Raw genomic sequence first — 13,503 nt, 5'->3', positions numbered from 1 at the left:
AGTGATGTTATACGTTGATGGTTGATGATCTTTGCCTAAATCACTACTTTCATTCAGAACTGCAAAATGCTGATGTTTTTTAAAACCCCACCCTTCCTTCCATGTTCATTTGCTGCAATTCTTGTGTAAAGAATCTCTCCTGTTGACTACGGCTTCTGATTACCCTAAACCGTAGTTGGTACAGGAAACCAAGATAAATGCCTAATTCTTTCCCTTCTTAACTGTTGCTTCTCAGAGACAGGGGAATAAGTCTGACTGTCGGTGGTAATCAATACGGTGTTTTGCTATGTTTTGCTTGGGGAATCTCTCTTTTTGCATAGCATGAATATGTTAGCTTGTTATTGCTGCTATAAAAAATGAACACAAATGTGGTGGCTTAAAACAATGGAAATTTATTATCTTACAGATCTGTAGGTCAGAAGTCTGAAATGGATCTCACTGGGCTATGATCAGTGTGTCAGCTGGGCTGCATGCCTTTATGGTGGTTCCAAGGGAGCACCATTATCTTGCCTTTTCCAGAGTCTAGAGGCTGCCTGCATTCCTTGGTCCACGGCCCCTTCCTCCATCCTCCCATCTTCAGAGCCAGTAGTGGCTGGTCTCAACTCGTTCTCACAATAAATCACCCTGACACTGTCTCTCCTGCCTCCCCGGCAACAACAGTGGGCCCCCCAGATAATCCAAGACAATCGTTTTACCACCCACTTGGCACATTAATTAGCTGCCTTAATTTCATCTGCAGCCTTAATACCCCCTTGCCATGTAACATAACATATTCATAGTTCTGGGAATTAAGATGTGGACATTTCAGGGGGCCATTATTCTGCCGACCATCATGGGTTTGTATATGTCCAGAGAATTTTAATCAATTGCAGTCATATTCTTCTGATGCTCAGAGCGTCCCACCTTTGCCAGTGGGAACCCCTCCTTCTGGCCTCTGAGTTCGTTAGACGTGGTACCCAGCTCAGCTCTTGGATGGCTCCTTTGTTTTCTGATACAACAGATAACAGAGGTTCCGGGCTCATCTCGCCCGGGCCCTGTCCATATCTGGAGTCAGGTGCAGTTGTGCAGGGTGATGGGACTGCAATTGTTTCTTGGACTTTTCAATGGCTGGGGCTGATAAATACGTATGTTTGAAAAGAAAAAAAATCATGGATTTCAAATGACCTTCCAATTCAAATCTAACCTGACCGGGTTTTTACCTAACTCTTACCTTATACGCATGTATCTCGTCATTTACAATTAAAATCTTGGTTCTTACCAGCAATAACATCATTCTTTTTTGTTTTACCCAACTGTATCTATACAGTCTATGTAAAATAATTGTTTATATGAAATAATTTCAAACTAACAATAACATTACTGCTAACAGTAAGACTGCTGCACAAAGTTTAAAAGTTCTTTGCAGCTCTATTTATTTTTAAAATACAGAGGACAATTTGTCATCAGCTAGCAAAACTGAAAATGCCCCAGTCTTACTTAGTTCTAGGTATCTATCCTAGAGAAAGGCTCACACACAGGCTCAAAGATACATATGTAAGAATATTCACTGCAATAGCACTTGTGATTATGAACACAGGGTTAAGAAGGTAACAGCGCTGATACACCCTGCAGCAATCCAAAAGACTGAGCCGGAGCCATGCATTACTGACAAGGAAAAGCTCATCATGTATAACCAGATGAAGGCAAGTCTAAACGGACTCACTAATGTGTTCCTGACAAACAGAACTCCATCCCAGTGCGACTTCAACAACCTGTCTCTGTAAAGGTTAAATATGCAACCTGTTTCATCAGTTTTCTATCACAATTCAGAATGGACTACTAACATGTATCTAGAACAACTGACACACATGCTCAAGTCCAGAGTACTCATTTATCTATTGACAAGGATAGAGATGAATTTTAATTCTGTTTTTTAAAATAAGGTTGCATCTGAAATCACACACAAAAAAAGATATTTGGGGTAAGAAGACATTAAAAACTCTTGACATGTAGCTTTTCTCAAGTCATAACACTGCCATCATTATTAATTATCCTATTATTTAACATGAAATCTATGACATCTTCTGAGGAATTATTGATATATTTATTATTAAGCCACAGTGTCCAGGGAAATTATGTCACTGGGGCACCTCAGATCCCTGCCGTTGACAACCTTTATTGAATGAATACAACGTATTTTCAAACTGTGTTACCAATGTCCGAAATTGACAATGTTCCTCTACCCAAACACCTGGCAAAATATCGTCTGCAGCTTTTATTACAGTACACCACATTTGGAATCAGAAGACCTGGGTTTGAGGCTCAGCTGTGTTACTTGTTATCAGTATGACCTTGAGCAATTAACTTCTCCCTGAACCTGAACTTCCTCCTTCTAAAACAGGAGGATGAGTATTATGGAGCCATTTCTAAAAATCTCTCAATGAAGAAAAATGCTTGTCCTCTGAGAATAAAAACTTTAAACCAATACAGAACACAAAGGGCAGAGAAATGCCAAAGGTGTATTATCAAATGCAGTGGAGGACTGGAATTAGGACAGAGAGCCAATTAGAACAGGAAACACGGAAATATGGAAAGAGAAGTTGTCGCAGAAGCCACCCACTGCCAGAGATTTCAAGTGTTCTACATCCAGTACAAGCCACCCCTACGAAGAGATGGCTCAGTCCCAGCTACTGGAGCTGCAGAGTCGGATGCTGTAACCATTCGACCATGGGCTTGTGCTCACTACCCCACCTTCGGATGGTCACTTTGTGTCCCATGAGGGCAACCCCAGGGGAGAAAGCTCCAGCCACACAGACGCTGGGCACCTAGGCTCCTGCGACAGTTAGGGCTTAATGTAAAGGAGCGAACTTGACATTCTAGCTGTACTTTGGCTTTTCAAATCTACCATGTAAGCGAGTTGGTGCACTTTTGGGAGTGGGAGCCTCACTCGGCGGCTCACGCCTGTAATCCCAGCACTCTGGGAGGCTGAGGTGGGAGCATTGCTTGAGCTCAGGAGTTCGAGACCAACCTGAGCAAGAGTGAGACCCTGTCTCCACCAAAAAGAAAAGAAAAAAAATAAAATAAAATAAGAGTAAGAAGAGAATGGATTAGCCGGGCAGACTTTGCTGGTCGCGTGAGTTGCACAACAGACAGATGCTCACCATAGCGATAAAATCTTGTTTCTGCATCTGCAAGGCTGAGAGCCACTCCCTGCCTGGACCACAGCGAAGATGCTAATGTCTAAGGAGGGAGCCAGTTTTTCCCAAATCGATAAAATAGACCTCTCCACATCTCCACATGGACATATCGAGAGTAATTTTGTTTTTCTTTCTAGAATTTCTACCTACTACAAAGGATAATCGTAAAACCTTAAAAAGGTTAATATGTGTAAAACTATTATAGTAGGCACTATATACAAGTATTGGTGGGGTTTTTTAAAACCCTAAATTCAAGTCTATGGCCCCAACATGAACTAAATTATCATCAGTCATTCCTGGGCGTAACAGGTTAACAAGTACGCATACAGAGCCAAATGAGAAGCCCGCCAAGTCAGCCTCGCATCAAGATCATTTCAATACTGACCCAATTTACACACCAGTTCTAGAGTGTTTTTCCTGAGAATCAGGGAAAGAGGGTTTTAACAGGCTAGAACCACTGAGGCACTTCAAACTTGTCTTGCTTTTTCTATCTGTTCGGCCATCATATATGCTACCCCAGATAGTCACAAGACAGTCAGAACCAAAATGCTCCACTTAAAACACAAATCTCATAGGAAGCAGTTTCTACCAAAATAAGCTTTTCTTGTAGAGTAACCTGAATTTTTTTTTTTTTTTTTTTTAGACAGAATCTCGTTCTACAGCCCCAGCTGGAGTGCAGTGGCGTCAGCCTAGCTCACAGCAACCTCAACTCTTGGGCTCAAGCGATCCTCCTTCTTCGGCCTCCCAGGTAGCTGGGACTACAGGCGCATGCCACCATGCCCAGCTAATTTTTCTATTTTTCTTTTTTTTTTTTTTTGTAGAGATGGGGGTCTCACTCTGTTGCTCAGGCTAGTCTCAAACTCCTGGCCTCAAGCAATCCTTTTGCCTTGGCCTCCCAAAGTGCTAAGATTTCAGGCATGAGCCACTGTGCCTGGCCAAGTAACCTGAATTTTTTAAATAATTTAAAACATCAATCCAGTATCAAGTAGATCACTTTTATTTAAAGGACAGAGATGCAGAGCTACTAGCTAATTTTCCACGTTGGAACAACAACAACAATAAAAAAAAGCCAATCAACTGAATGATTAAACCCTAAGAAATCCCTGTCCACAAAAACCCTCCACTGCCACTGGAAACAAAACAGAAAGAAGCAGGTCCAAAATGGAACACAAAAGATAGCACAAAAACTTAACACTCTATTCTATACTTACTGTTGTCATGACAAGATTTATCACAGGGTATCATAAGAAAAGAAACAGAAATTTAGTTGAAAAAAGTAGGAACAGGCTAAAGATGTACATTAAAGTCCCTTGACCTTACCCCTTAGGATTAGTTCCACTTTAAGTGGACTAAAGACCACCCCCACCCCACCCCCACCAAACACCTCATATTTTTTCTTAAAAAGTTATATGCAAAATACCATCATAGTCTTAGACATTCACAAAGCAAAACTGAAAGTCTGCAATATTTAACAGCTGTGTAAATGCCATTCCATGTAGCTTTTAGTTCATTTTTAACTTAAAGCCTTATCAAAGGCAATACAGATACAGAAAATTGAGAAGAAATAACCTGAAAATGTAACCAGACTTATAATTATCTAGATAATAAAGATCAAAGATCAAGGTACTAATGAATCCCACAGAGCACAAATACTAAGAGAATATTATTTAAGAAAGTTTTATTGTGGACATTAAAGAAACTTGCTGTCTTCTCTAGCTAATGGGGTTTGGTGTTTTTGAATATATGCAACCTGCCCCCTTAACATCCTCAGAAGATGACTTTTTCAGCATAATTAAAAGCTCACTTTCTTCCTAAAATATTTTAGCCCATAATTCTCTAAGATGTATACAGTGCTGAGTATTTCTTTAGCACTCAGCAATGGTAGCTATTGTCACAATACATGTCACCCACACCCAGCTTACAAATCCTAACGGAAACAGTCATCCCCTAGTCACACTGGTGTAAGGAATTTTAAGGCATTCAGGGAACCAGAACATTTCTCCCTAAAATGGACCTTCAGAGGGACTCAACCATACACTTGAAATAGAATTCATTACGACTTTTACCATTATGAAACTAATTATGATAATTTTACAGATATCTTTTTGGTCTTCATAAATGCTGACACTCTTACTCAGCTTGGTGATATTCAGGCTGAGGAGCATACACTACACAGAGCCGGGCACACAGTTTAGCAGACAATGAGGACTGACTAAAGGAGCTGGGGACAGCCTCCTAGAAGAGTCACCACGGGCCACGGGAGCTGCCTTCAAACATTCCAAGATCTGTCACATTTGGGAGGAACTGAACTTGTTTTGCATGACCACAAAGGGATAGTAAGAGATCAATGCGCAGAATGTTTTGCAAGAGAGCTTTCCAACCCTGAAGAGTTTCCAAAGATGCTCATCAAAGATGCCCTGGCTGGATATTAGAGAGGGAAGTCACCCATCGATGTCGCCCGATGGATGATGAGATTGGATGCTTTCCAAGATCTTTTCGAACATGAGATGCTACAATTCCATGTTATCAATATGCAACCTGTTAATGGCTAAGGAAGACTAGAATGAATCACCTTTATGCTCAATACACCGAAGTCAGCTGCTTTTAGATTAGGATTGTTGGTTCAATTTACCGAAGCAAAGACCTCTAAAGAATGAGTCGACTCTCTTAACTGCCTGGTTATACATATTTAAGCAGCATGTTCATGAACTCTGATGCACTGATACCAGGGCCTGCTGGATGGATAGATGGATGGACAACAGAAGGGAAAGAAGGAAGGGAGGGAAGGAGGGAGGGAAAAAAGGAACTGAGTGAAGCATCGTGTGCAAAAGGCTCTAGACATACAAGTGCCACAACAAGCAGCTAGAGGAAGAGCACTGAGAAATCTGGGCAACTCACCTACTTATGGGTCTAAGGAGCAAGGTTTGCTCTTCTCTGATCCAGGCCAACAACATTTTTCAGAAGTCTTACCTCCCTAACCTACTCTCTCTTCCTCAGAGTACATAGCACAGGGTCTCCTTATAAACCTGCCTTATATCTGCTACTGTTGTGTACATTTTTAAGGTTTACTTACATCTCATACTATATATTAATATAATCCCAACAACAATCCTACGGTGTAAACTAAAAAAAAAAAAAATCATGTCTTTTAATATCTCTTCGAAACTTTTTTTCTTGTGTTATCTGTATCTGTAATTCAATATGAGTCATTTTTAATGTTTTCTGCTATTTACAAATGTATGGATAGAAAATTCTCATGAGACAGAGATTTTTACTGGGACTTTCATGATCAGAAAAGAATAGGTGTTATATTTTACAGATGGAGAAACTGAACACAGTGAATTCAAGTGACTAACCAGGTCCTGTGGCAAGTGGCCAGTGGAATCAGATCCTCATGTCCTGGTTCCTAATCTGGAACCTTCTTTTATTACAGTGTGGCAGGTAGTGGGGGTGGTACAGAAAAGTGAGGGGCCAGCAATGACAGCTGACCTTCCAGCACACTAGGGAAGGAGGTCTGGGCTGGCTACTTTCATATAATCACACTTTCCTGCTCCTGAGACCCTGGGAGGAGGAAGGGGTAGCAGACAAAAGTGGAGGCCCAAGGTGGGGTCGAGGCTGCCCTGTACCAACCACCAATCATAAAATATCTGAACTGCAAACACATTTTCACTGTATTCTCTGTGGGCTCCTTCTGTAACGTCCTACATAGAAAGTATTAAAATATGCTTATGCACCAGCTGAAGCACAGATGACCCAAAAGAAGGCTTCCAAAATTAGAAGAAACATTTACAGGATATGAAGAGCCAAGTTATTACTTCTTCTGCATTTTAGACCCATAGAACAATCAAAAAAGGCCCGGGGGGGGGGGGGCAGGAGGAGTCTAACTTCTAATCAATGCCAAAAATAGAAACAGAAGAATAAAGAAGTGAGAAAGAGGAGAAGCAGAGGCAGTTGGGGGGGTGCTCATTGGGGGGGTATCCAGCCCCATTAGCATGCAAATTACTAACCATACAAATGATTTCACAATGATAGAGTAAAAGTTGCCAAATCAATCATTTCCATTTCCCGGTTGCCAATGTCCAGAGGACAAGGAGAGACGAAGAGCCATGCACACAGAGCACACTTTCACCTACAGTGGTCTGCGAGTATGATTTTACTGAAATCAGAGATTTAATTATAATTTTATTAAAATCATGTATGTAATTCTATGATTAACTGGAATTTATTAAAGAAGATTACTGGAACGAGAAACTGATCTTTATTGCAAATAAAGCCAAAAGTATTGTTTTTCCCTTTTACTCTTTTCCCAGAAATGAACATTTCAGGGGAGGGGACAGCTGAGGCTGCCCCTTTTTCTAAGTAAAAACATGGCAGAAACCGTGTTTGGAGGCCGGGCGGACAGGGCGCGGGGGAGCGAGACAGTCTATTATACAGTTTCTCATTAACACCAGCAAGATTGCGTGTCTTGTGTTAAACAGAACAGTCATTTAACCCTCACACTCCTCCTGGGAAATAAGGAGCGAGCTGCTTATTCACTTAGTCATAATTACCGTTTTCGCAGGTCCCAGAGGACAGGCTGTTCTCTGTCAGTCTCTGAGGACTAGCAGCTGATGGGGACGGTCCTCAAGATGATTTCTCCCCAGAATAAAAAGGATCACAGTTTCGACCATTCCTTGCGAGATAAGAGGCCAGGGAGTTTTTGCTATTCATTTTTGGGGAGGCCGTTCCCCAAGCTGGGAAGACCCTGGGCTGGGGCAAACTTGGGTTTGATTTCTGCCTGGGCCACTGTCAAGTATTACCTGGGCAGAGTTCATTACCTTCCCCGAGTGTCTGCTCCTTCTGGAAAATGGGGCCAATGCTCCTCACCTGGTAGAACTATTTCTGGGAAGAAATGAACTAATTATGCCAACTGCCTGACGGAGGCTAAGCTCACAATTAACGACAGTTATTATATTATTGCTTCGCAGAGGTTAGACTTCTCATTCCCTTGTCAGAGCCACAGGGACCCCAGGAGTCCTGCTAGCTACCCCTTTGCATCTCACTATTCTGCTGGCCACCCACGGACTGAAAAAGACCTGCTCTTCCCTTCCTAGAGCCTTGACACCTTCCTCTGATAGTTTCCATCCTCATCCAAACAGATGTTTGGCAAAGCCAAGTTCGGTGCGCTGGGGCAGCACTTTAAGAGACTGTCTCTAAGAACACCTTGCCTATAAAAGCCAGGGCTGCCTGTACCTCAAAGAGATCTAAGAGGCTCTCAATTCAAAGCAGATTCTAGGTCCAACATTGATTGCACTGGAACATTTATTTCCAAGAATTGGCTGCTACACCCTGCCCTTGTATCTGCAAGTCACTGGCACAAATTAACTTTGACCAAGAATGAAATAATAATTGAGAGGTCAAAACAAATTACCTTCTGAGTTTGTACCTTAGTGGAAAAGAAGCAAGAACACTGCCACTGTTTCGTACATAGAAATATTCCTATCAATAGCAAAGAATGCTTTCTCCCTACAGGCTATGCGTCCTTTCAACATTGACTTTTCAGTCCAAAGTTAGGCTGTGGGGACAGGAGACTGAAGAGGTCGAACACTCTACAACCCAAACAGAGAGGAATATTTGAAGTTATCCACCAATCACTTATTGATTAGAGTTAGGAAATTACTGAACAAACTTCATTTCCACAAGAGAAGAAAATTGTGCCACTTTTCAAGATCAATAATTACATGTGATGGTTTTACAAATAGAAAGACACAAACTACGTTACTGTGTACACTATGTCTGGATAGTTCTTTCAAAGGAAATCATTTAAGAATTATTGTAAAACACTTAGCAAACATGTTCTATGAATTATTCCACATTCTACATTAATTCTATGGTCTATGAATATAGAATAATAAAAGTCATCCAAATGCTGTTTGCCCATGGTCAAATAGAATCTTCAAGCAGGCGCACTTAAAACACCCAATTCTGTGTATTTCACACTAGACTGTAAGTTCCTTGATGGAAGGGCTGTGGTAGAGTTCATCATAGCATCTCCATGCCTGGCTCATAAAAATGACTCTACAACTATGTGCTGAATTAATATAATAAACGGTACCATAAAAATGTCCTGAAAGATGGTCAGAGTGCTCCTAGAAAGTTATAAAGAATTTTTAAAGTGTTGTTTTCAGATCTTTCCATCACAGTGTATGACTATTTTGAAAGGGCAAGCTTTGCAATAGAGGATCCAAAATTGTCAATGTCCAGACAAACAGAAATGAGACTCCAGGGGAAAGATGAAGTTCATGTTACTCAACTTCTTTCAACTCTGTGTCATTTCAAGTCAATTGAATTTCATTCTGCTTGAAAAAGGTTAACACAGTAATAGAGCCTATGGCAGAAGCTGTCTTAATCACTCCAGGGCATAAGATGTTGACCCTTTGTGGGCTTTTGCTTGTGAAATAGACCCTACTTAAATAAAAATACTTATTTTCTAACATGGTGTCAAACAACTGGCACACACATCTAAACGCTCCTATTTTAACTGGGCCTCCACAGTGAGCCCATGGGTCATGGGTTACCATTCCCAATAGGCTCATTATCAGCTACATTTGCTCAACAAACATTTCAGCAAACTAAAGTAAACTATATAACTCAAACAAATAGTCAGCTTTTACAGGATTTGCACTCACTGGTTCATTAATTGAATAATGTGTCAACATAACAAAATGTTTGCCTCTTGCCATCTCAGAGAAAGCAAAATCTGCCCTGGGCAGAATGTTTCATTTTCTTAGATTCTCCCGTAACGGGCAGGAGAATACAGACCTAGTGTTTCATTTAAATTAGCTAGACCTTGTTTAGTTCTGATGCTTTTCTGTTTACAACTGTGAAAAAGGCAAAGTAACTAAAATAAAAAAGCACACAGAATACTATAGTGACTCCAAATAATTAGCTGGAAATCAAAAATAACTAGTGATAGACCAATGACAAGTTAAAATGTACGCATCTCATGCAGATGCTAAAAGCGCAAATCTAAACACCTTCTTCAAGAATACCAAAAACTGGTGATCATATGGCTCACCCCATAATGAAGATGAAATAGAAACTCTTATCAGAAAACATTTGAATAGTATCCCTTTACCAACAGAGTGAAGTCATACTAGCCTTTGGAGTCATTATGCTGAGGCATTTTAACATGAAATTAACCTTCTTACAGGATCTAGAACCCACCCAAACCCCTATCCCCAAACCAAGCGGGTAAGCTACTGCCATCCAGTGATAGAGAAAATTCTGCAAGATGTTTTTCTACCTGATAATCTCAATGTAACAGAATCCTAACCCAGCACAAGGAGTGACTGTTACTATGTAAATGGTTACATTACAAAACTAAAGCCAAAGCCCTTGAGATAAATACAAAACAAATTAGAATCTCTGGAAGAGATTACAATGGCCTAATTCAAGAGTCTATTCAAAAAATAGCAACAGAATAACAATTACTAAAGGGCTGTTTCCTAAAATTACTCTCCTGTGGATATTTCTCATTTCTAAAATACAAGAAACATGCTCATGGTCACTAATTCTGCCTTAAAAGAGAGCATCACCAAAGAATACCACCGAAAAACAAAGGCATTCATATAAGGAAGTGAATACCCTAAGCACATGAGTATATTCTTAAGAGGGGTACTGAAAAAGCAGAAGTCACATTAAGTTCAACACCAAGAAAAAATAATGAACAGAAGTTCCTAATTTTAGTAATAGTATATTACTAAAAAATATACAAAAAAAAATGCCCATGAGTTGAGATTTATTGATTTTAAATGTAGAAACCCTATTTATTTAGGACTCCATACCCTTTGGGGAGAGTAGGAAAGGCAAGAGAAAAAAAAATTAAGGATTTTTATACCACATGTATAGAAATGTACAGAGTTGTTTTGTTTTTTTTTTTTTCCAAATGAAATTTAGGTTTGATTTGGGGGTTCTTGTTCTCTAAGTAAGTTACCCATTTGCCAGAAATTTTAAACAGCACTGATTTCAATTAGCTTCAGATATGTTAAACTCTGGGAAAAGAGTGTTAAATTCACAGCACTCCAGAAAGGTCTGCACTTTTCCCTGATTTCCACTACTTGGCATTGTCTGTCACAACAGCACACACTACAAAAACGAACAAGAGGCATGAGCTAAGGAGGGAACGCAAACCAAAACCATCTAGCAAGCATGTCTTCATTTGCACAATGGCTTTTTCACAACAAATAACTCAAAGGGACTGATATATTGTATATCATAGGGCTTGTAAATGAACTTAAAAAAATAATCTGATGATCACTTAGCATCAAAAGAAAGATTTTTTTTTTCTAAGTCAAGGTAACATTTAAGCAATCTTGGCTGTATAATGCCTGAAGGACCGATGATTTCAAATGGAGAATAGTTATGGTTTCAATTCCAAGATTTTACAGAATTGCATGGTTTCAAATTCATCATAAAGAAGATTACTCCTTTTATCATCAATTCCACCAAGAGCTATTTCGCTTCAAGGAACCACATTAGCTGTACAACTCACGATGGTGTTAATCAAGAAAGAAGCTTGGAGGAAAAATCCAACACTGATGCTTCGATACATTATTTGAAACTCACTACTAACCTGATGAACAATCTTTTCTGGGGTAGTGCTAATGACACGAACTAGTGAAATGTTTTTACTAGTCCATCCATGATAAATCATTTGAAATAAACCTGCAACTTGGTATGGACTTCACCAAGCCCCTGGCCAATTCAACGGGGGTCCTTCTTGGATAAATTAGCAACCAATGCCAGTCTGGAAGCACCCATTCAATGTGCCCTTTTAAGCGAATCCCATTTCAACCTTTTAATAAAGTGCCACCAGGGGATCTGCAAGTTGAGAAAGGCAGCTCAGGTGACACACTTAGCACCAAAAAGAAAACAGAGTGGGTCAAAATCCCGCCTGGGGCACAAGAGGAGAAAACATGCTAGGAGGCTGCCTGGACCGATGGACCTTCCAGGAAGGCAAGCCGTGAAAACAGCAGCTCAAGTACCTGCGACGAAAGGCAAGAAGCCTGCACGCCCCAGCCAAAGAGCCCAGAGGGGGCTGAGCAGGGGATGGACCAGGGAAGGAAGGAGCAGGATGGAGCTCAAGGGAACGACAGGCAAGGGGCAGAAGGGGACCTTAAGGAGGGGGCTGGAGAGGACCGCAGCAGTGGAGCAGGGAGAGCCACGGGGATCGGGCTGGAAGGACGGGCAGTGACAGCAGAGGAGAGGGGGACAGGGATGGAGCTGGTCCAACCAAGTCATACCCAGCCCCTCGCTGGGGCGCTCGCTGTGCGCGGGGCACTTCGGAGCGTCTCTCCTCGAGTCCCCCCAACAGCCCTGCGATGCCCCCATTTCAGGGACCGGAAGGACGAGGCTGGTCACCGGCCGGGGGCAGCGCAGCCGGGCGCCCGACCCTCCCGGACGCAGGGGGTCGCTGGCGGCCCGGGGGCGGCGGCGGCGCGGGGGGCGCGGGCGGGAGCCGGTACCTGGGCTCGGGCAGGACGATCCTCTTGCTGGCGCGGGCGGCCGGGGTGGCCTTGCTCTTCTCCATGGCCATCAGGTAGCTGACATCGGCCAGCACGGCCTCCAGGTCCGCCATGTTGGCGAGCGGCGGCGGCTCCTCGGGCCCCGGACGGGACGCGCTCCCGCCGCCGCCGCCGCCGCCCGCAGCGCCCCGACGTGGGGGGGCCGCCCCGGGGCAGCCCCCCCCTCCCGCGCGCCGCCGCCGCCCGAGCGCGCGCCCCACCCGCGCCCCGCGCGCCGCCGCCGCCCGAGCGCGCCCGCCCCGCCCCCGCGCGCGCCGCCCGCGGCCCCGCGCACGCGCACGGCCCCCGCCCCTCCCGCGAGGGTCCGCGGGGAGCGCGCGCCCGACGCCTGGCGCCCCTCGGTGCCCGCGCGCAGGGGCCCGGCCCGCCGCGCGCCTCCTGACCCAGTCCCTGCGGGCGCCGGCCCGCCCTCCCCTCGGGGTGGCCACGAGGGACTTCCTCTCCTCCGCCTCCTCCTCCTCCTCCTCCTCCTCCTCTTCGCCCGCTGCCCCGACCTCCCGCCCCGAGATCCAGGCGCTCTCACGCCCGTCACCTCCCCCAGGGCAGCGCTGGGCACGACGCCCACCACCCTAGGGGCATCGGGGAGGTCTCCGCGCCCTGGACACTGTAGTTCTCCAACTGGACAGTGGCAATCGGCATCATCCGGGAGGTGTGGGGTGGCCCCAGAAATGCACGTGTCCCACCTGCCCCCGCAGGTGATAATGAAGCCTGGTGGTCCGAGCCGCCCTGGAACATCCCCCTGTGAACTCAGCGAAGGGTAA

General features: G+C 43.7%; 1 protein-coding gene across 1 annotated transcript in view; it reads right to left on the bottom strand.

The window, feature by feature from the left end:
- GRK3 (G protein-coupled receptor kinase 3) overlaps positions 1-12,962 on the bottom strand; it is a 119,334-nt gene extending 106,372 nt beyond the window's left edge. The window contains exon 1 of the mRNA XM_045534349.1: positions 12,683-12,962. Coding sequence (XP_045390305.1) covers positions 12,683-12,795 — 113 coding nt within the window. The 5' untranslated portion in view covers positions 12,796-12,962. The remainder of the gene's footprint in view (positions 1-12,682) is intronic.
- Between the last annotated feature and the right edge of the window lie 541 nt (positions 12,963-13,503).

This window comes from Lemur catta, chromosome 21, assembly GCF_020740605.2.
Source record: "Lemur catta isolate mLemCat1 chromosome 21, mLemCat1.pri, whole genome shotgun sequence".
Taxonomy (NCBI): Eukaryota; Metazoa; Chordata; class Mammalia; order Primates; family Lemuridae; genus Lemur; species Lemur catta.
The sequence above is the reverse complement of the archived record's forward strand: the minus strand, read 5'-3'. Positions and strand labels throughout refer to the sequence as shown.